Here is a 21,814-nt window from a genome sequence, read left to right on the forward strand (position 1 = left end):
ACATTTTTTTGCATTATGTAGCAATTGCGCCCACTCTGATCTTGGCATCTGCGCTCTAGCCAACAGCTTGCAGATACAGTGCGGGTAGTCTAGTCTATATGATGAGATTATTATGGATTATGTTTATTTGTCAAATGGCATCGATCATCATGTCACCAGAATAAGACCCTCGATATTTATTGGAAAGTAGCATCACGCTCATCACTGTGCACTTTCTCTACCCTGTGAAGTTCATAATTTATTTAATTTGTAGCCTAATAAACAGCATGGTCTTCCGAGTCGTAGTGGGGGAACACACCATATAATTGCGTGACTCCAAATTTACTTCGATATGATGGTTAACCGGGCACTGATGACGTGGGTGTCGATTAAGGCAACCCCTCGCACCTCTCTGATTCAGAGGGGTTGTGTTAAATGCGAAATACACATTTCAGTTGAATGCATTCATACTAGGTATCCCCCTTTCATTTCCCTTTCCAATTATAACACTATTTGCACATAAATGTGTTTCCACCACCATTTCTCGCATAATTCATTTCACAGACACAAAAAGATCCCACCATTTCTAACGAGCAAATTGTCTGTGGACATTTAAGAAATTGTACTGACATTTCCTGTTTTTAGCAGCGTCAGGTAATTCATCTGCATGAAATGGTTGGATAGAAACCTGGTTACTGGCATGGCATACGAGCTCATCATTTTTTCAGTCAGATGTTCTTGCACAAGGTTGAGATACCACACCTCTAAAATGTGCCAACAACACATACAGGGGTTAAAGCACAAATCCCATGACTGAAACTTAAATCAATCTCAGGTTGATTGTCTGGGGCCAAGTTAACCCTTTCATGTAAAAAAAAGTCATGACCATCAAGCTTTTAGGGAAAGAGGATCATTTTGTACATGTTTTAAACTGAGAGTTTGACCAATTCCAGTCCTTTTCAATATTGGAAATACAAATTTAAAAAATGAAGAAAAAATGATTTTCATCCCTGCATATATCATTTCATTACATCATCCAATATCAACAAATTATCAATATCAACACATTATCCATATGAACACATTATCAATATCAATATCCCCACAATATCAATAACAACACATTATCAATATCAACACATGATCAATATCAACACAATATCAACATCAACACTTTATCAATATCAACACAATATCCAACACATTTGATTGGATTGGATTTCATATCACTACTATGTCACATACTATTCCATCTTACATTTCCACACAGCCATATTCACTTATTGCAGTGTTTCCCAACCCTGGTCCTCGAGTACCCCCAACAGTACACATTTTTGTTGTAGCCCTGGACAAACACACCTCATTGAGGCTTGATGATTAGTTGAGAAGTTGAATCAGGTATGCTTGTCCAGGGTTACAATAAAATATGTACTGTTGGGGGTACTGGAGGACCAGGGTTGGGAAACACTGTCTTATTGCATGAATGTACAGTGTACTCTATGTTGGTATGTGTGTATCTCTCATCTGCTGTAGCCTGACAACTCCCATGCCATCTTGCCCATCTCGAATGCAACCCATCACGAACATTTTACATTTCACAGTGCCTTTCTAGTTCTTTGACATTTCTTTCTCCACATGAAAATCTCATGACTGATCATGCCCACACAAGCAACGGGATCAATCTTTGTAAATCCTCTCTCTGAGTTGAAGTTAATCTGACATATCCCACTGACACGTCTTGTGTTCGTTCAACAGACCAGCGCTCATAATGGGCACTCCCCCTAGGCTGGGAGCTCCTTTCGATTGTGTTAACAGGGCAAACATTTGAGTTTTTATTGCTTTTGAAGACTTGTATTGGATGTACACTACTGGGCTGTCAGTTTCAACACATAAGGGGAATTTTGACCTTGGATTTCGATAACTTCATATCTTTAGAAATGTATCGATGGAATTCCCTAATGCAAAACATTAACTTAGCATGTTTTCTGTTTTCCCACAGTACAATTCCTGAGCCAGCACAACAATGAAAAGCCTAAGGGATAGCGATATTCCTGCAATGTAGAGACGTAAAATGTGCATAACACAATTCACAAAGCCAACAACACATTTTGCTTGCATTATATAGTCTGTAGATGCAGTTTAAATGATTAATTAATGTATATATATGTTGATCTGGCCTGTCAACTACCCAGTTATTCTCTTAGTTGTGGAAAAAGTTCTCCAAGTGCCCTTTCCAGCAATTCAATATAATTTTAAATATTCACCTCATCCATTTCTACATCCATTTTCTACGTTATTTCCATGTTATGCTTACCCTGGATGATGGTGTTGTATGATACTGTCTCCAGGCTCTTCCCATCATTGTAGAAAGCCAGATGCCACACCCCAGAGTCCAGATACTGGATGAAGCCAGCTTGGTGGAGGCTGACCTGGCGCTCCATCCGCCCCCTGGTCTCCTGCGCCGTGGGAGCCCACCTCTCTTTGGCGATGAGCCTGCTGCCATCCAGCAGCTCCACAAAGTCATACTGAAGAAAGGTCAAGCAGAGGTCAGTTGGAACTAAATAATTGGTCTCTTCATGACATATGATGTGCGACATATAATAAAACATTTACAATAACGGTGACATTCTGTAGTTCCAGGTGCATAGAGGGAAAACCTCTGTTTAAAAAAATTCATAATTTGACATTAAAGGAGCTAGCCACAATTTAATTGAGTCAAAGTAAATTTGAGTTTTCCAGAAGACTGATCCTTTTCATTCTGCATGCTAACAGTGTTTAATTCACACAAATGAACACAACACAGGGAGTTGAAAGTAGAAAAGGGCACATTAAAAAAGGATTTAGTATCGGAAATAGGACCTACAGAGGACACAACACCAAGCATCCCTCCAACTGACTCAGTGTGGATAGGAAATAAAGCATTAAAGTAAGGGTGAGAGAAGTCAACACTCAGTGGTTTAAACCCTTTTGAGAGGAGCTGAGGAGCAGAGAAGAGATATTGACCTGTGGATGTAGGCAGTTTTTTATGTGTTGGTGGCCAGGGGGCCAAGTAATAAAAGTCCAGAACCCAACCATTCCTTTACTCCTAGGCCAGTGTGTATATCTTGATTGCTTGGCAAAGGCTTATCTCAATCTAACAATAGGAGCAAATAATAATGAACAAGAGGCCAAGCCTAGCCAGGCCAGCCGATGAACCACAAATAATTATTAGCTATACCTGGGAATTCAAACTAGTGTTGATCATTTCTTCACAAAACCTAGTTTAAGACAATTGATGAATCATGCAGAGTAAGACACTTACTAACAAATTTAGTTGTATTATTTTCTTTTGTGCGATTGGTGACGCACTTTAAAGTTGTTCCTCTCCTCAAGCGGTGAATGTAACCAACGGTCAATATCTCTCATTGGGGTCTCATTGGGGTCTTTCATGCTAAGTTAAGTAAACGCATCGATTTATCGCCCTGGCAAATTAACGGACCGTTTCTAAGGCAGTGGCGGTTGACTTTGTGTCTAGGCATTGACAGTCTTGAGCGGCCTGCGCAGCAATTGCCTTGGACATAAAAGGAGGCTTCTCTGTTTGTTGTATTTGATTTAGTTGGATTCCTTCTTTCTTTTACCTTGGAAGAGTAATCCCTTCTTTCCTGTTGTCATTTGTACTTAACTTTTTTTTCATTCGATAGTGGCCCAATTTCCGGCGCGAAAGAGGCTCTTCAAGTCAAGTCAGAGAATGTCAAGAAGGTGAAGTTGAAAGATTTTTCTCTAGGGTGAAGTGGAAAATAGCCAGGTCATTCCACAAAAATAGTGCCTTTTGTGTCCCTTTGATATTTTAGATATAAAATGTGCACCAATATTGAATTTTAAAAGCCTGTAATATTAAATGAAGTGCCCTTCAATATAGACCACACGGAAAATTCAATCAATCTTTTTTAAGGGTTGCTAAAGTGCCAAAATTCAGCATTTTAACATGTCCCCCTGTCACTTCTAGGAAGATTTGAACCTACTTACCAACAAAGTTTTCACCATCATTGACCTAGTTATTTTTTTAAAGTAATTTCTGAAGATTCTTTTGTTTTTGTGTGATTAGTGATTAATTTACATCTGTCTCATTTTAAGGTCAACCCAGTTACGTGAACTGAACTCTCATATTAATATGGTAAAACTATTCCCTTAAACATTTTGTTTTTTCAAAAGACAGATTTAACATCTATCTAATAGTCAAATCATGGTGTAAAAGCAGGTGGTTCTACTCTTTTTGGCCATTTTGTGGTGGAAAACTGAGCGGGTCATGCATAACATCGCTAGAAATGTTTTAACAATAACATTTGTTTGGTGAATGAAATAGGGTGCAGGCCAGGCAGCAGGCTGTTAGCCAACCTGCCAGCTTAGTGGAGTCTGCCAATAGCACAGTCAGTGTAGTCAGCTCAGCCATACCCATTGAGACTGTGTCTGTGCCTCGACCTAGGTTGGGCAAAACTAAACATGGCGGTGTTCGCCTTAGCAATCTTATTAGGATAAAGACCTCCTCCATTCCTGCCATTATTGAAAGAGATCGTGATACCTCACATCTCAAAATAGGGTTACTTAATGTTAGATCCCTCACTTCAAAGGCAGTCATAGTCAATGAACTAATCACTGATCATAATCTTGATGTGATTGGCCTGACTGAAACATGGCTTAAGCCTGATGAATTTACTGTGTTAAATGAGGCCTCACCTCCTGGTTACACTAGTGACCATATCCCCCATGCATCCCGCAAAGGCGGAGGTGTTGCTAACATTTACGATAGCAAATTTCAATTTACAAAAAAAAAAATGACGTTTTCGTCTTTTGAGCTTCTAGTCATGAAATCTATGCAGCCTACTCAATCACTTTTTATAGCTACTGTTTACAGGCCTCCTGGGCCATATACAGCGTTCCTCTCTGAGTTCCCTGAATTCCTATCAGACCTTGTAGTCATAGCAGATCATATTCTAATTTTTGGTGATTTTAATATTCATATGGAGAAGTCCACAGACCCACTCCAAAAGTCTTTCGGAGCCATCATCGACTCAGTGGGTTTTGTCCAACATGTCTCTGGACCTACTCACTGCCACAGTCATACTCTGGACCTAGTTTTGTCCCATGGAATAAATGTTGTAGATCTTAATGTTTTTCCACATAATCCTGGACTATCGGACCACCATTTTATTACGTTTGCAATCGCAACAAATAATCTGCTCAGACCCCAACCAATGAGCATCAAAAGTCGTGCTATAAATTCTCAGACAACACAAAAATTCCTTGATGCCCTTCCAGACTCCTTCTGCCTACCCAAGGACGTCAGAGGACAAAAATCAGTTAACCACTTAACTGAGGAACTCAATTTAACCTTGCGCAATACCCTAGATGCAGTTGCACCCCTAAAAACGAAAAACATTTGTCATAAGAAACTAGCTCCCTGGTATACAGAAAATACCCGCGCTTTGAAGCAAGCTTCCAGGAAATTGGAACGGAAATGGCGCCACACCAAACTGGAAGTCTTCCGACTAGCTTGGAAAGACAGTACCGTGCTGTACCGAAGAGCCCTCACTGCTGCTCGATCATCCTACTTTTCCAACTTAATCGAGGAAAATAAGAACAATCCAAAATGTATTTTTGATACTGTTGCAAAGCTAACTAAAAAGCAGCATTCCCCAAGAGAGGATGGCTTTCACTTCAGCAGTAATAAATTCATGAACTTCTTTGAGGAAAAGATCATGACCATTAGAAAGCAAATTACAGACTCCTCTTTGAATCTGCGTATTCCTCCAGGGCTTAGCTGTCCTGGATCTGCACAGCTCTGCCAGGGCCTGGGATCGGGAGAGACACTTAAGTGTTTTAGTACTATATCTCTTGACACAATTATGAAAATGATCATGGCCTCTAAACCTTCAAGCTGCATACTGGATCCTATTCCTACTAAACTACTGAAAGAGCTGCTTCCTGTGCTTGGCCCTCCTATGTTGAACATAATAAACAGCTCTCTATCCACCGGATGTGTACCAAACTCACTAAAAGTGGCAGTGATAAAGCCTCTCTTGAAAAAGCCAAACCTTGACCCGGAAAATATAAAAAACTATCGGCCTATATCGAATCTTCCATTCCTCTCAAAAATTTTAGAAAAAGCTGTTGCACAGCAACTCACTGCCTTTCTGAAGACAAACAATGTATACGAAATGCTTCAGTCTGGTTTTAGACCCCATCATAGCACTGAGACTGCACTTGTGAAGGTGGTAAATGACCTTTTAATGGCGTCAGACCGAGGCTCTGCATCTGTCCTCGTGCTACTAGACCTTAGTGCTGCCTTTGACACCATCGATCACCACATTCTTTTGGAGAGACTGGAAACCCAAATTGGTCTACACGGACCAGTTCTGTCCTGGTTTAGATCTTACCTGTCGGAAAGATATCAGTTTGTCTCTGTGAATGGTTTGTCCTCTGACAAATCAACTGTACATTTCGGTGTTCCTCAAGGTTCCGTTTTAGGACCACTATTGTTTTCACTATATATTTTACCTCTTGGGGATGTTATTCGAAAACATAATGTTAACTTTCACTGCTATGCGGATGACACACAGCTGTACATTTCAATGAAACATGGTGAAGCCCCAAAATTGCCCTCGCTAGAAGCCTGTGTTTCAGACATAAGGAAGTGGATGGCTGAAAACTTTCTACTTTTAAACTCGGACAAAACAGAGATGCTTGTTCTAGGTCCCAAGAAACAAAGAGATCTTCTGTTAAATCTGACAATTCATCTTGATGGTTGTAAAGTCGTCTCAAATAAAACTGTGAAGGACCTCGGCGTTACTCTTGACCCTGATCTCTCTTTTGACGAACATATCAAGACTGTTTCAAGGACAGCTTTTTTCCATCTACGTAACATTGCAAAAATCAGAAATTTTCTGTCCAAAAATGATGCAGAAAAATTAATCCCTGCATTTGTTACTTCTAGGTTAGACTACTGCAATGCTCTACTTTCCGGCTACCCGGATAAAGCACTAAATAAACTTCAGTTAGTGCTAAATACGGCTGCTAGAATCCTGACTAGAACCAAGAAATTTGATCATATTACTCCAGTGCTAGCGTCTCTACACTGGCTTCCTGTTAAGGAAAGGGCTGATTTCAAGGTTTTACTGTTAACCTATAAAGCGTTACATGGGCTTGCTCCTACCTATCTTTCCGAGTTGGTCCTGCCGTACATACCAATACGTACGCTACGGTCACAAGACGCAGGCCTCCTAATTGTCCCTAGAATTTCTAAGCAAACAGCGGGAGGCAGGGCTTTCTCCTATAGATCTCCATTTTTATGGAACAGTCTGCCTACCCATGTGAGAGACGCAGACTCGGTCTCAACCTTTAAGTCTTTACTGAAGACTTATCTCTTCAGTAGGTCATATGATTGAGTGTAGTCTGGCCCAGGAGTGTGAAGGTGAACGGAAAGGCTCTGGAGCAACGAACCGCCCTTGCTGTCTCTGCCTGGCCGGTTCCCCTCTCTCCACTGGGATTCTCTGCCTCTAACCCTATTACAGGGGCTGAGTCACTGGCTTACTGGTGCTCTTTCATGCCGTCCCTAGGAGGGGTGCGTCACTTGAGTGGGTTGAGTTACTGACGTGATCTTCCTGTCTGGGTTGGCGCCCCCCCTTGGTTTGTGCTGTGGTGGAGATCTTTGTTGGCTATACTCGGCCTTGTCTCAGGATTGTAAGTTGGTGGTTGAAGATATCCCTCTAGTGGTGCGGGGGCTGTGCTTTGGCAAAGTGGGTGGGGTTATATCCTTCCTGTTTGGCCCTGTCCGGGGGTATCTTCTGATGGGGCCACAGTGTCTCCTGACCGCTCCTGTCTCAGCCTCCAGTATTTATGCTGCAGTAGTTTGTGTCGGGGGGCTAGGGTCAGTTGGTTATACCTGGAGTACTTCTCCTGTCTTATCCAGTGTCCTGTGTGAATTTAAGTATGCTCTCTCTAATTCTCTCGTTCTCTCTTTCTTTCTCTCTCTCGGAGAACCTGAGCCCTAGGACCATACGTCAGGACTACCGGGCATGATGACTCCTTGCTGTCCCCAGTCCGCCTGGCCTTGCTGCTATTCCAGTTTCAACTGTTCTGCCTGCGGTTACGGAACCCCTACCTGTCCCAGACCTGCTGTTTTCAACTCTTAATGATCGGCTATGAAAAGCCAACTGAGATTTATTCCTGATTATTATTTGACCATGCTTGTCATTTATGAACATTTTTAAAATCTTGGCTCTCTCTAATTTTCTCCTTCTCTCTTTCTTTCTCTCGGAGGACCTGAGCCCTAGGACCATACGTCGGGACTACCGGGCGTGGTGACTCCTTGCTGTCCCCAGTCCGCCTGGCCTTGCTGCTATTCCAGTTTCAACTGTTCTGCCTGCGGTTATGGAACCGCCACCTGTCCCAGACCTGTTGTTTTTCAACTCTTAATGATCGGCTATGAAAAGCCAACTGAAAATTATTCATGATTATTATTTGACCATGCTTGTCACTTATGAACATTTTTGAACATCTTGGCATAGTTCTGTTATAATCTCCACCCGGCACAGCCAGAAGAGGACTGGCCACCCCTCATAGCCTGGTTCCTCTCTAGGTTTCTTCCTAGGTTTTGGCCTTTCTAGGGAGTTTTTCCTAGCCACCATGCTTCTACACCTGCATTACTAGCTGTTTGGGGTTTTAGGCTGGGTTTCTGTACAGCACTTCAGCACTTTAAAAATCATCCAGTCAGATTTTTACAAATCAAATCAAAATTTGTCACATGGGCCGAATACAACAGGTGTAGATTTTACAGTGATATGCTTACTTACAAGCCCTTAACCAACAATGATTTAAGAAGTTTTAAGAAAAATAAGTTGATTGATAAGTAAAAAATTGAAAATAAAAAATGTAAGTAACAAATAATTAAACAGTAGCAGTAAAATAACAATAGCGAGGCTATATACAGGGGATACCGGTAAAGAGTCAATGTGCGGGGGCACCAGTTAGTCGAGGTAATTGAGGTAATATGTACATTAGGTAGAGTTAAAGTGACTATGCATAGCATAAAAAAAGGGTCTGGGTAGCCCTTTTGATTAGCTGTTCAACCCTAGTCATAGACTGTTAGGGCTTGGGGGTAGAAGCTGTTAAGCCTTTTAGACATAGACTTGGCGCTCTGGTACCGCTTGGTGTGTGGTAGCAGAGAGAACAGTCTATGACTAGGGTGGCTGGAGTCTGACAATTTTTAGGGCCTTCCTCTGACACCGCTTGGTATAGAGGTCCCGGATGGCAGGAAGCTTGGCCCCAATAATGTACTGGGCCGTATGCACTACCCTCTGTAGTGCCTTGCGGTCCGAGGCTGGATGCCAAGCAGTTGCCATACACCCTACCCAACTAATGTACCATTTACCTGTGTGTGAGATGGTGGGAGACCCTTCCTCCCGTAGGCCCCAACCAGTGCATTCTTCTGAACAGAGATGTTGAACTTGAGGAAGCGTGGCTGCTCCATAGCCAGCTGAGAGCGCCAGAACACCCCAGGCGGTATTCCCTGACCTACCCTTCGGCCCACTTCCACTTGCCCGGTGTCAATGGAGTTGTTCTCCTGATGGACCGCACCAGTCCTGCCTGGAGGGGAGAAAGAGAGAACACTGAGATAAAGCTAGATGGACATTTTGTGAGGTCTATACAAGTTCACCACAGTTGTATACAGTTTTCATCTGCATTGATTCCATTTTCAACAAAATAATAACATTTCTCAATATTACCTTAATTTAAATAAAATTATGCAGACACATGACTCCAAGACTATATCCCTGGCCCTCAAACTGTAGAGTCTTGGTCATTAGTTACAGCCCAGTGTGTATCCCGGGCCCTCATAGATATGAGTCTTGCTCATTAGGTCATTCAAACATGGAAATACCAGACAGCTTCAGTACTTCCAGGTATTTCTATTTCCTGGTACAGTTGATGATAGAAACGTTGTTATTCCCACTCAAATAGACCTCAGCTGATTGCTCCATTATGAGGCTGGAACAGATTGTTTCACCATTGATTATTAGATATTTTTTTGACCTGACGAAGATCAGTTTCAGATCAAAACATAGTCAATAAAGCAGTGATTTGGGAGCTTAATGAGTGTCTTTTGTGTGGTACTTGTGAATCACTGCTAAATGTCTAGGATCTAAATGTACTAGCTGATTCATTACCTGGTACAGTAACAAAACAACAGGACAAGGAGGTGATGCTTTAAAAAGGTAGGCAAGCAACAAAAAAAACTTGAACATGAGTCATTCTCACATGAAACGCATTTTAAAGCATGAAACGTGTTTAAAGCATTTTTCCCTGATATTTCTTTCAAAAACCACTTAGGATAAATATCTTTCTTACAATGGACCTCCAGAGTTTTTCTTTGGTTGAAATAAAGACACATTATTACAAAATACTGTGCAGTACTGCAATGCATCACTGGATCAATACGGAACTTTGCACACACACTGCTGCCATCTAGTGGCCAAAATCTTAATGGTTCCAAAACTACAATATTATATTATGGCCTTTCTCTTGCATTTCAAAGATGATGAAAAAATATATATTTGAAAACGCATGTTTTTTTGTTTGTATTATCTTTTACCAGATCTAATGTGTTATATAATGTGTTACACATTTCCACAAACTTCAAAGTGTTTCCTTTCAAATGGTATCAAGAATATGCATATCCTGAGCTACAGGCAGTTCGATTTGGATATGTAATTTTAGGCCAATTTTTTTTTTTAAATGGTCCAATCCTTTAAACTTCTTATGGCTGAGATCGCGTTAACGGGATCGACTTGACAACAGCCAGTGAAAGTGCAGGGCGCCAAATTCAAACAACAGAAATCTCATAATTAAAATTCCTCAAACATACATGTATTTTACACCAATTTAAAGAAAAACTTGTTGTAAATCCAGCCACAGTGTCCGATTTCAAAAAGGCTTAACGACGAATGCACACCAAACGATTATGTTAAGTCAGTACCTAGTCACAGAAAAACACAGCCATTTTTCCAGCCAAAGAGAGGAGTCACAAAAATCAGAAATAGAGATCAAATTAATCACTAACCTTTGATGATCTTCATCAGATGACACTCATAGGACGTCATGTTACACAATATATGTATGTTTTGTTCGATAAAGTTCATATTTATATCCAAAAATCTTAGTTTACATTGGCGCGTTATGTTCAGTAATGTTTTGCCTCCAAAACATCCGGTGATTTTGCAGAGAGCCAAATCAATTTACAGAAATACTCATAATAAACATTGATAACAGATACAAGTATTATACATGGAACTTTAGATAAACTTCTCCTTAATGCAACCGCTGTGTAAGATTTTTTTTAAACTTTACGGAAAAAGCACACCATGCTATAATCTGAGTACAGCTCTCAGAGCCCAAACAAGCCATACAGATATCCGCCATGTTGTGGAGTCAACAGAACTCAGAAATAGTATTATAAATATTCACTTACCTTTGACGATCTTCATCAGAATGCACTCCCAGGAATCCCAGTTCCACAATAAATGTTTGTTTTGTTCGATAACGTCCATAATTTATGTCCAAATACCTCCTTTTTGTTTGCGCGTTTAGTACAGTAATGCAAATGTGCAGGCACTAGGTCCAGACAAAGTCAAAACATTCCATTACAGTTCGTAGAAACATGTCAAACATAGTATAGAATCAATCTTTAGGATGTTTTTAACATAAATCTTCAATAATGTTTCACCCGGAGAATTTCTTTGTCTTCAGAAATGCGATGGAACGCAGGTCGCTCTCACGGGAGCACGCGTGGTCAGCTCACGCCAGACACCTGACTCAAAGAGCTCTCCTTCCCTCATTCTTCACAGTAGAAGCATCAAACAAGGTTCTAAAGACTGTTGACATCTAGTGGAAGCCTTAGGAAGTGCAATATAACCCCAAAGACACTGTATATTGGATAGGCAAACCTACAAACCTCAGATTTCCCACTTCCTGGTTGGATTTTTTCTCAGGTTTATGCCTGCCATATGAGTTCTGTTATACTCACATACATCATTCAAACAGTTTTAGAAACTTCAGAGTGTTTTCTATCCAAATCCACTAATGATATGCATATCTTAGCTTCTGGGACTGAGTAGCAGGCAGTTTACTCTGGGCACCTCTGGGCACCTTTTCCATCCAAGCTACTCAATACTGCCCCCAGCCATAAGAAGTTTAAGAGATTTAAATTAAATCAGTGGCCTTTTTCTGTAAAGGGGAAGAAAGGTGGCATGCATGTGGCAGACATTGCATACAAAATGACAGACACCTACTGGTAAAGGCTGAATGTGGTAAAGCTGTTTGGACTCTGTCAATTGCAATTCAGAAGGTACCTACAGTATAGGATAGGCTATAGGCTATAGTATAGGATAGGCCCTGGTACTGTTTTTGTGCTGAGCCATACACATAACATTCACAAAGCAAAATGGACAAACAAACAAACATCCAGTGCAATTAAAGGCAAGAAACATAATCTGAAATATGGTGTGTTCCTTCCCCAAATGTAATCTACAGATATAACAAGTAGGTAAAGAAGTTGGTAAAGGGCTAAGGTCCTTACCATAGTCAACTGAGAGTACTGTCACTATGCTTGGTTGAGTGGGCAAAGCCTTCCCCCCTCCATTCTCAACCACTGGTTTGTTTTCCGTTTCTTGAAGTTGCCAGTTGAGACCGAAAAAGTGCATTGCTGTAAAGTGAACAAAAACAGTGGAATATGTTAGGGTTAAGGCAATCAATCAAATCATTAAAAAACAAAATACGTGCTGGACAGCATTTCTAGGAAAAAGAGATCAGACAATACATCATTTTGTGGCCTGTGGTGGCCTGGCAGTTAGCCATTTTGTTCCCTCCCTCCTTCCTTCCTTCACTCTTTCCTTCCTATACTTCCCTAAAAAAAAAAAATCTTCAAGAAACATGCCTGAAAAATACTAAAGAGTAGGAATTATTTTGTACTAGGTTACCTTACTATGGGTGCGCCACATGTAGGCTAAGTGCTCTACTGTAAAACCCAACAGGGGCCAGACACAGCAAGCTCAATCAATACTGAGGAGAGGAGGAACACTGTTGTGTCTCTTTGGGGAGCGCTGTTCATTAACACAAACAGCACTGCATCAAAGAGCGCAGCAGGACGTTCTATTTAAAAACCCAAACATTGTCACCAAACAGACAGGAGGAGGTGGACAATGTGCAGCAACATAATGACAGCCCAAATCAAAGCATCTGGAAACCCCAAGTGTATGTATTTGTGTGCGTCAGAAAGAAGGTCAAAGAGGCTTCAAGCCGCAAACTCTCTAATTCTCTTGCATAACCAACCAAACCGTCATGTTCTTCCTCCAACCTCTGTCTCTGAATAGATTGCTATTAAGCTGCATGTCTTGTTGTTTGGGGAAACTGGGTCTTCTATGAACACAGTGAGAGGGCGAGGCTCCTTCAAAGATCGCCAGCCGGGGAGTCGTGCTGAGGAGGCAAAACTCTGATTTCCCAGTGTTTTGATCTGAGGTGGAACTTTTTTCAAACGGGCAGGGGAGGGTATGGGGTATTGACTGCTTAAAAAACATAGCTAACTCACAAGGGATGAAGCAGAATCATAGAGAATACGGAATGGGAGAGGTGGAGAGGGAGAGAGACAGAGATAGAGACAGAGACAGAGAGAGAGACCAAGGCAGATTGATGTGTGCTTGTACATATGTATTGGACTGTGTTCTTATCTGTGGGCTGGCAGAGGCGGAGTGTGCTAGTGCATACATAAGCTATTTAAGACATCGCACCTGGCAGGTGTTTTGGCTGCAGATGAAAGAGAGGAAGGTGAAAAACTCAACCTGAGGCAACTGGCAAAGAAGGCCTGTATCTGTTTAACTCACACACTCACAACCAAAAGAACTCCCACACAGGAAACACACTCATACACTCACGAGACCACACACACACAAACGCAAACACACACACACACCTTAAAGCCATTGGCGCACTCATAAGCTATACACGCGGAATCCAGAAACATGACAACCCACCAAACATGCACAGCAAAATCACATGCAACCAATGACAGAGCACGATATCATGAATCAAAACAACATGGCGGGTCCAGATGATAGAGATAATATACATGGATATTAATATGGCACTGTAATGGCCCTCTGCTATGGAGAGCACTCTCCATACTTTATCTCCATTGCATCATTTCTCCATAGACATATTTCTCTCTATACGAGCATGTTATCCTGTCCTCCCTTCAGCACCATGAGAATCCTACGGCAGTTCAGGGGAAAGTCACACAGCCCAAGATTAATTAAGAGAGTGTATGACTCAGGACAGAAAGGACAGATAAATCTCCACCCATTTTATCGCTGTGGTCAAGCTGCTAAAGGTTGGTGTAAAAACCAGACAAAGCCCCTTCTGAAGGGGAATTTTGTCCTATGGGTGAGGTTGATGCGTTAAACTAAAGCATGTCTTCCTAGCTTCCTGGTCGAGATGAAAGCACTTCCTGGAAGAGATTTTGTTGCACCAGAAAATCTTTATAGCTCTCGATTCCTCACATCCTCTCTCATCGCCCCTTCTCAAAATGCTTTCAACTTCTTAGGAGAGTTCCCTTTTTTGGGGGTTATTCCCCATCAACACATGACGTTGTCACAATGTTGCAAATCGGTTGTGAGAAGGTCAGTCATGACAAGTGATAACCTTGTGATAACCTAATGTGACTAGGGTGCCTGGCATTTTGTTCCTTCTGACAGTGTCATTGTAGCGTGTCGAGGGAGATTTCAACTGTGTCTGTCTTTCAGGGCTCCTGTGGAGCTGGGTCATGTCAGTGATGTCACTCTGTGGGGCTGGGTCATGTCAGTGATGTCACTCTGTGGGGCTGGGTCATGTCAGTGATGTCACTCTGTGGGGCTGGGTCATGTCAGTGATGTCACTCTGTGGGGCTGGGTCATGTCAATCATGCTGCTCTGTGCAGCTGGGTCATGTCAGTGATGTCACTCTGTGGGGCTGGTTCATGTCAGTGATGTCACTCTGTGGGGCTGGGTTATGTCAGTGATGTCACTCTGTGGGGCTGGGTCATGTCAGTGATGTCACTCTGTGGGGCTGGGTCATGTCAGTGATGTCACTCTGTGGGGCTGGGTCATGTCAGTGAGGCTGCTCTGTGCAGCTGGGTCATGTCAGTGAGGCTGCTCTGGGGGGCTTGGGTCATGTCAGTGATTCTGCTCTGTGAAGCTGGGTCATGTCAGTGATTCTGCTCTGTGCAGCTGGGTCATGTCAGTGATTCTGCTCTGTGCAGCTGGGTCATGTCAGTGATGCTGCTCTGTGCAGCTGGGTCATGTCAGTGATTCTGCTCTGTGCAGCTGGGTCATGTCAGTGATGTCACTCTGTGGGGCTGGGTCATGTCAGTGATGTCACTCTATGGGGCTGGGTCATGTCAGTGATTCTGCTCTATGCAGCTGGGTCATGTCAGTGATTCTGCTCTGTGGGGCTGGGTCATGTCAGTGATGTCACTCTGTGGGGCTGGATCATGTCAATGATGCTGCTCTGTGGGCCTCCTATCAGGTTAGCAGGATGATGCAGAGCCCTTGCCATTGGAACTGCCATAATCTGACACAGATTCAAACTGTATCATTGGGGATCTGTAGGATGAATTGTCTCTGTATCTGACTGACATATGACAACGACAGATGGAATGATATTCTAAGGTCTGCTATCTGCTCAGCAAGATCATGCTGAAAGAGCAATACACATTTAGCACAGTTTATAAAGCTGACTCAAAGCCATAAAGTCCAGTCAACGTGTCTATTAGATAGTTTAGTTTAATTGACTGGGAAGTGCAACAGATATCCAGTGTTGTAACTTTAGTGTGTTAGGTGCTGTCGTGAAGTCTCTACTGAGAACTGAAGGCTGGTTCACCACTTACGTTGAATGGCAAGCCATTTATATTTGCAAGGATAATATATTCGAAAGGCCTAGTTGTAGTACAGTAGTTGTCCAGCTAGTTCTTATGCTTTTTCTATCCACAGCTTCATCTTTGGAGAGTGGGTGTTAAGAGGAGTGCTAAGGCTCCTCTACAACACCTGAGCAATGCTCGAGGCTTGCTTAGTCATCTGTTTATACCACAGTATATAGAGCATAAGCAGAGCAATGAGGGAGGGTCATGGTGAACTACGCACTAATACAACAATGTAAACAAGGAGGGCCCATAGTCACAAGGAGGGAGCAAAATTAGAAGGAGGGGCCATAGTCACAAGAGGGGGGGCAGAGTTAAAAGGGGGGAGCTATAGTCACAAGGAAGGTGCCAAAGTTATGGGGCCCATAGTCACAAGGAGGGGCCAAAGTTAGAAGGAGGGGCCATAGTCACAAGAGGGGGGGCAGAGTTAAAAGGGGGGAGCTATAGTCACAAGGAAGGAGATGCCAAAGTTAGAAGGAGGGGCCATAATCACATGGATGGGCTATAGCCACAAGGAGGGGCCATAGTCACAAGGAAGGGTCATAGTCACAAGAGGGGGGGGGGGGGGGCAGAGTTAAAAGGGGGGAGCTATAGTCACAAGGAAGGAGGTGCCAAAGTTAGAAGGAGGGGCCATAATCACATGGATGGGCCATAGTCACAATGACGGGCCATAGTCACAAAAGGCTGCCATAGTCATAAGGATGGGCCACAGTCACAAGGAGGGGCCATACTAGAAGGAGGTGCCATAGTTAGAAGGAGGGGCCATAATCACAAGGATGGGCCATACTCACAAGGGGCTGTCATAGTCACAAGGGAGGGCATAGATAAAATGACGGGCCATAGTCACAAAGGGCTGCCATAGTCACAAGGATGGGCCATAGTCACAAGGAGGGGCCATACTACAAGGAGCAGCCAAAGTTAGAAGGAGGGGCCACAATCACATGGATGGGCCATACTCACAAGGGGCTGTCATAGTCACAAGGAGGGGCTATAGTTAGAAAGAGAGGCCATAATCACAAGGAGGGGCCATAGTCACAAAGAAGGGCCATACTAGAAGGAGGTGCCAAAGTTAGAAGGAGGGGCCATAATCACATGGATGGGCCATAGTCCCAAGGAGGGGTCATAGTCACAAGGAGGGGTCATAGTCACAAGGAGGGGCCATAGTTACAAGGAGCGGCAAAAGTTAAAAGGAGGGGCCATAATCACATGGATGGGCCATAGTCACAAGGAGGGGCCATAGTCACAAAGAGGGGCCATAGTTAGAAGGAGGGGCCATAATCACAAGGAGGGGCCATAGGCACAAGGGGGTGCCATAGTCACAAGGGGGGGCCATAGTTACAAGGAGGGGCCATAGTCACAAGGAGGGGCCATAGGTACAAGGGAAGGCATTGTTAAAATGATGGGCCATAGTCACAAAGGGCTGCCATAGTCACAAGGATGGGCCACAGTCACAAGGAGGGGCCATACTAGAAGGAGGTGCCATAGTTAGAAGGAGGGGCCATAGTCACAAGGATGGGCCATAGTCACAAGGAGGGGCCATAGTCACAAGGAGGGGCCATAGTCACAAAGGGGAGCCATATTCACAAGAAGAAGCCATAGTCACAAAGAGGGGCCATAGTCACAAGGAGGGGCCATAGTCACAAGGGGGGCATAGGTAAAATGGGGGGCCATAGTCAGAAGGAGGGGCCATAGTTACAAGGAGGGGCCATAGTTACAAAGGGGGGCCATAGTCACACGGAGGGGTCATAGTCACAAGGAGGTTCCATAGTCACAAGGAGGGGCCATAGTTAGAAGGAGGGGCCATAATCACATGGATGGGCCATAGTCACAAGGAGTCACAAGGAGGTGCCATAGTCACAAGGAGGGGCCATAGTTACAAGGAGGGGCATTAGTCACAAGGAGGGGCCATAGTCACAAGGAGGGGCCATAGTTACAAGGAGGGGCCATAGTTAAAATCGGGGGCCATAGTCACAAGGACGGGCCATAGTCACATGCAGGGGCCATAGTCACAAGGAAAGGCCATAGTCACAATGGGGGCCATAGTCACATTGAGGGGCCATAGTTACAAGGAGGGGTCAGAGTCACAAGGAGGGGTCATAGTCACAAGGAGGGGCCATAGTTACAAGGAGGGGCCATAGTTACAAAGGGGGGCCATAGTCACACGGAGGGGTCATAGTCACAAGGAGGTGCCATAGTCACAAGGAGGGGCCATAGTTACAAGGAGGGGCATTAGTCACAAGGAGGGGCCATAGTCACAAGGAGGGGCCATAGTTAAAATCGGGGGCCATAGTCTAAAGGACGGGCCATAGTCACATGCAGGGGCCATAGTCACAAGGAAAGGCCATAGTCACAATGGGGGCCATAGTCACATTGAGGGGCCATAGTTACAAGGAGGGGTCACAGTCACAAGGAGGGGCCATAGTTACAAGGAGGGGCCATAGTTACAAAGGGGGGCCATAGTCACACGGAGGGGTCATAGTCACAAGGAGGTTCCATTGTCACAAGGAGGGGCCATAGTTAGAAGGAGGGGCCATAATCACATGGATGGGCCATAGTCACAAGGAGTCACAAGGAGGTGCCATAGTCACAAGGAGGGGCCATAGTTACAAGGAGGGGCATTAGTCACAAGGAGGGGCCATAGTTAAAATCGGGGGCCATAGTCACAAGGAGGGGCCATAGTTACAAGAAGGGGTCATAGTCACATGGAGGGGCCATAGTTACAAGGACGGGCCATAGTCACATGCAGGGGCCATAGTCACAAGGAAAGGCCATAGTCACAATGGGGGCCATAGTCACATTGAGGGGCCATAGTCACAAGGAGGGGTCAGAGTCACAAGGAGGTTCCATAGTCACAAGGAGGGGCCATAATCACATGGATGGGCCATAGTCACAAGGAGTCACAAGGAGGTGCCATAGTCACAAGGAGGGGCCATCGTTACAAGGAGGGGCATTAGTCACAAGGAGGGGCCATAGTCACAAGGAGGGGCCATAGTCACAAGGAGGGGCCATAGTTAAAATCGGGGGCCATAGTCAAAAGGAGGGGCCATAGTTACAAGGACGGGCCATAGTCACATGCAGGGGCCATAGTCACAAGGAAAGGTCATAGTCACAATGGGGGCCATAGTCACATTGAGGGGCCATAGTCACAAGGAGGGGTCAGAGTCACAAGGAGGGGTCATAGTCACAAGGAGGGGCCATAGTTACAAGGTGTGGCCATAGTGACAAGGAGGGGCCACAGTCACAAGATGTGGCCATAGTCACAAGGAGGGGCAATAGTTACAAGCCATAGCCACAAGGAAAAGCCATAGTCACAAGAGGGGGGGCAGAGTTAAAAGGGGGGAGCTATAGTCACAAGGAAGGGCCATAGTTACAAGGAGGTGGCCATAGTCACAAGGGGGGGGGGGGGGGGGCATAGTCACAAGGAGGGGTCATAGTCACAAGGAGGGGCCATAGTTACAAGGAGGCGCCATAGTCACAAGGAGGGGCCATAGTCACAATGAGGGGCCATAGTTACAATGAGGGGCCATAGTTACAATGAGGGGCCATAATCACAAGGAGGGCCCATATTCACAAGGAGGGGCCATAGTAGTTACAAGGAGGGGTCGTAGTTACAAGGAGGGGCCATAGTCACAAGGAGGGGCCATAGTTACAGGGAGTGGTATAGTCACAAGGAGGGGCCATAGTTACAGGGAGTGGCATAGTCACAAGGATGGGCCATAGTTACCTATACAGTAGCAGAGCATGATTGAAAGCAGGACAGCCATGCCCACTGCGCTCAGGGCGGTGCACCTCCAGGAGCAGTGCTTGGGTGACTTCTTGAACTTGAAAGCCCCTCTGGAGAGGGTGTTTCTGGGTAGGGGACGTGCCGGGGTGGAGTACACCGCCCCAGTTGCCATGGTGTAACCTGGGGTTGCCGTGCCGAAGAAAGGGGTTGTTCCTGTGCCCGTCTTAAAGAGGAAGTGTCTTGGGAAACAAACCAGAAAAATACAAATTCATATTAGATAATGATGAATACAGAAACAAATACACATTTATTTGGGTGTACTGTATATTCCTATTAAACCTTTATTTATTCAGGATAATCTCATTAAACCTTTATTTATTCAGCATATTCATTGAAACAACATATTTTTGCAAGAGAAATCATGGACATATCATTATTCTCCAATGTGAATTGTATATTCAATACGATAGGCCTCAGTACTAACCCTGACATTGTAAAAGGTGAAGCTAAAAGTACCTCGTAAAAACAATCATCTCCCACTTGCTCTTTAACTACAGGGACCGACTAATAGGCCATTATACCTGGGGTAATTAAGGAGGTTTAATCACAAGCACTACTCTGGCTTTGCCACTTAACTTTTTAAACCCGCGTGGAAACCTCTGAAGTAGATAAATTAAGCCTTGATGCCTCTTTTGCCATCACTTACGGATTAATGGCTAAATGTGTGCAGTTTGGACCTAGTAAAATGTGACAGACTTACCATTTGAAGTGTTCTCTGTGTAATTCAACTTTTACAGCCCCTTGTTGTCAATACTGCTAACAGTAGAAATAACAAGGATTCAACTGTCTCAGTGGATTAGAGCATGATGCTGACAACACCAGCGTTGAGGGTTCAATTCCCTCAATATTGTAGCAAGTGTGCTAGGGAATTGTGAGTAATTGCAGTTTCTGTTCTTTATGTTGCATTATCTCGCTAACCGTTGTACCTGTGAGGTTGGTTCTTGGTTTGTTGCATCAGGGCTCGCATTCATGTGTTTTGTTGTGGTGGTTGATCCGGCACCTGTGGGCACCTGTGTGTTCCAGGCTATGGGATTGGCCCTCCACTAACTGTTGGAAAGAATATTTCTGCTGTCCCACTAGCCTGGTGCCTTTTTGGGGTTTGATACATAAATAAAGCCATGAGTTTATAAAGCCATCATTCTACTTCTCCCTCCTTACCTCCACATTACAACGTGTCACTGTCACATTGACAGTTCTGTAAGTTCCTTTTGATTAAAGCATCTGCTAAATTATTTATTAAGCTAGTTAACTGTCACTTTTCATGCCAACACTTAAATTGCCACAGCCTTGCCACAGCCATGTTGTTTTGTTAATGCATCTGATCAATGGTTTTCTAATATGACAAATGTCTAATATGGATTGTATGGCATTTCTAAGCCCCAATTGACAAGCATAGTCATGGATAGTATAAGTCTCTCTCTGTGAAAGAGTACAGCATGTCACTGAGAATGAAGAGTGTGGTATCTGAACAAGGGTGTTCACAGATCTGGCAGGATGTATGGTGTATTCAGCAGCTTGTGTGAAAAGTTGGAGGTCAAGTGTATTATGAGCTTAGTGATCTGTAATATGTCTGTTTTTCTTTTCTCCCAGGTTGATGATTGATGGATTCATCTCACTGTTTGGTCAGAGAAAAGGGTTGGTGGTATACCTATTTCTGAGGTAGTTTAGTAAGGATTTGTGCAGTGATATTGATTTGAGCATACAGTGAATACTGGGGCCTATTTACGAGCTGCTTGGCTACGAGAATGAGCATACGGTGATTATAGGTGTCTATTTAAGAGAGAATGCACCAAATGATTCCATTTCACACATAGTTGATAATGACAAAATGTCCAAAAGGTTAGTTCACAATCAAAAAGGTTAGTTCACAATCTGAATTATTGAATATCAAGTCCCACTACTCATCTACAGAATTTTTTTAATTTTTGTTTTGTTTTATTTAACCTTTCTCAATGAGATTACATCTCTTTTCCAAGAGAGGCCTGGTCCAATAGCAGCAGGGGGAACACTAACACAACATTAAACAAAACTATAAACACACATACAGTACAACAATTACATATTACGTTAAA

At 43.7% G+C, this 21,814-nt stretch overlaps 1 protein-coding gene across 1 annotated transcript in view; it reads right to left on the bottom strand.

The window, feature by feature from the left end:
* Positions 1 to 21,814, bottom strand: part of si:dkey-237h12.3 (teneurin-3) — a 152,470-nt gene that overhangs the window by 66,068 nt on the left and 64,588 nt on the right. The window contains exons 4-7 of the mRNA XM_038992513.1: positions 19,683 to 19,921; positions 12,590 to 12,715; positions 9,386 to 9,600; positions 2,294 to 2,504 (exon numbers count right to left, since the gene is read on the bottom strand). Coding sequence (XP_038848441.1) covers positions 2,294 to 2,504; positions 9,386 to 9,600; positions 12,590 to 12,715; positions 19,683 to 19,921 — 791 coding nt within the window. The remainder of the gene's footprint in view (positions 1 to 2,293; positions 2,505 to 9,385; positions 9,601 to 12,589; positions 12,716 to 19,682; positions 19,922 to 21,814) is intronic.

Source organism: Salvelinus namaycush, chromosome 5, assembly GCF_016432855.1.
Source record: "Salvelinus namaycush isolate Seneca chromosome 5, SaNama_1.0, whole genome shotgun sequence".
NCBI classification, from domain to species: Eukaryota; Metazoa; Chordata; class Actinopteri; order Salmoniformes; family Salmonidae; genus Salvelinus; species Salvelinus namaycush.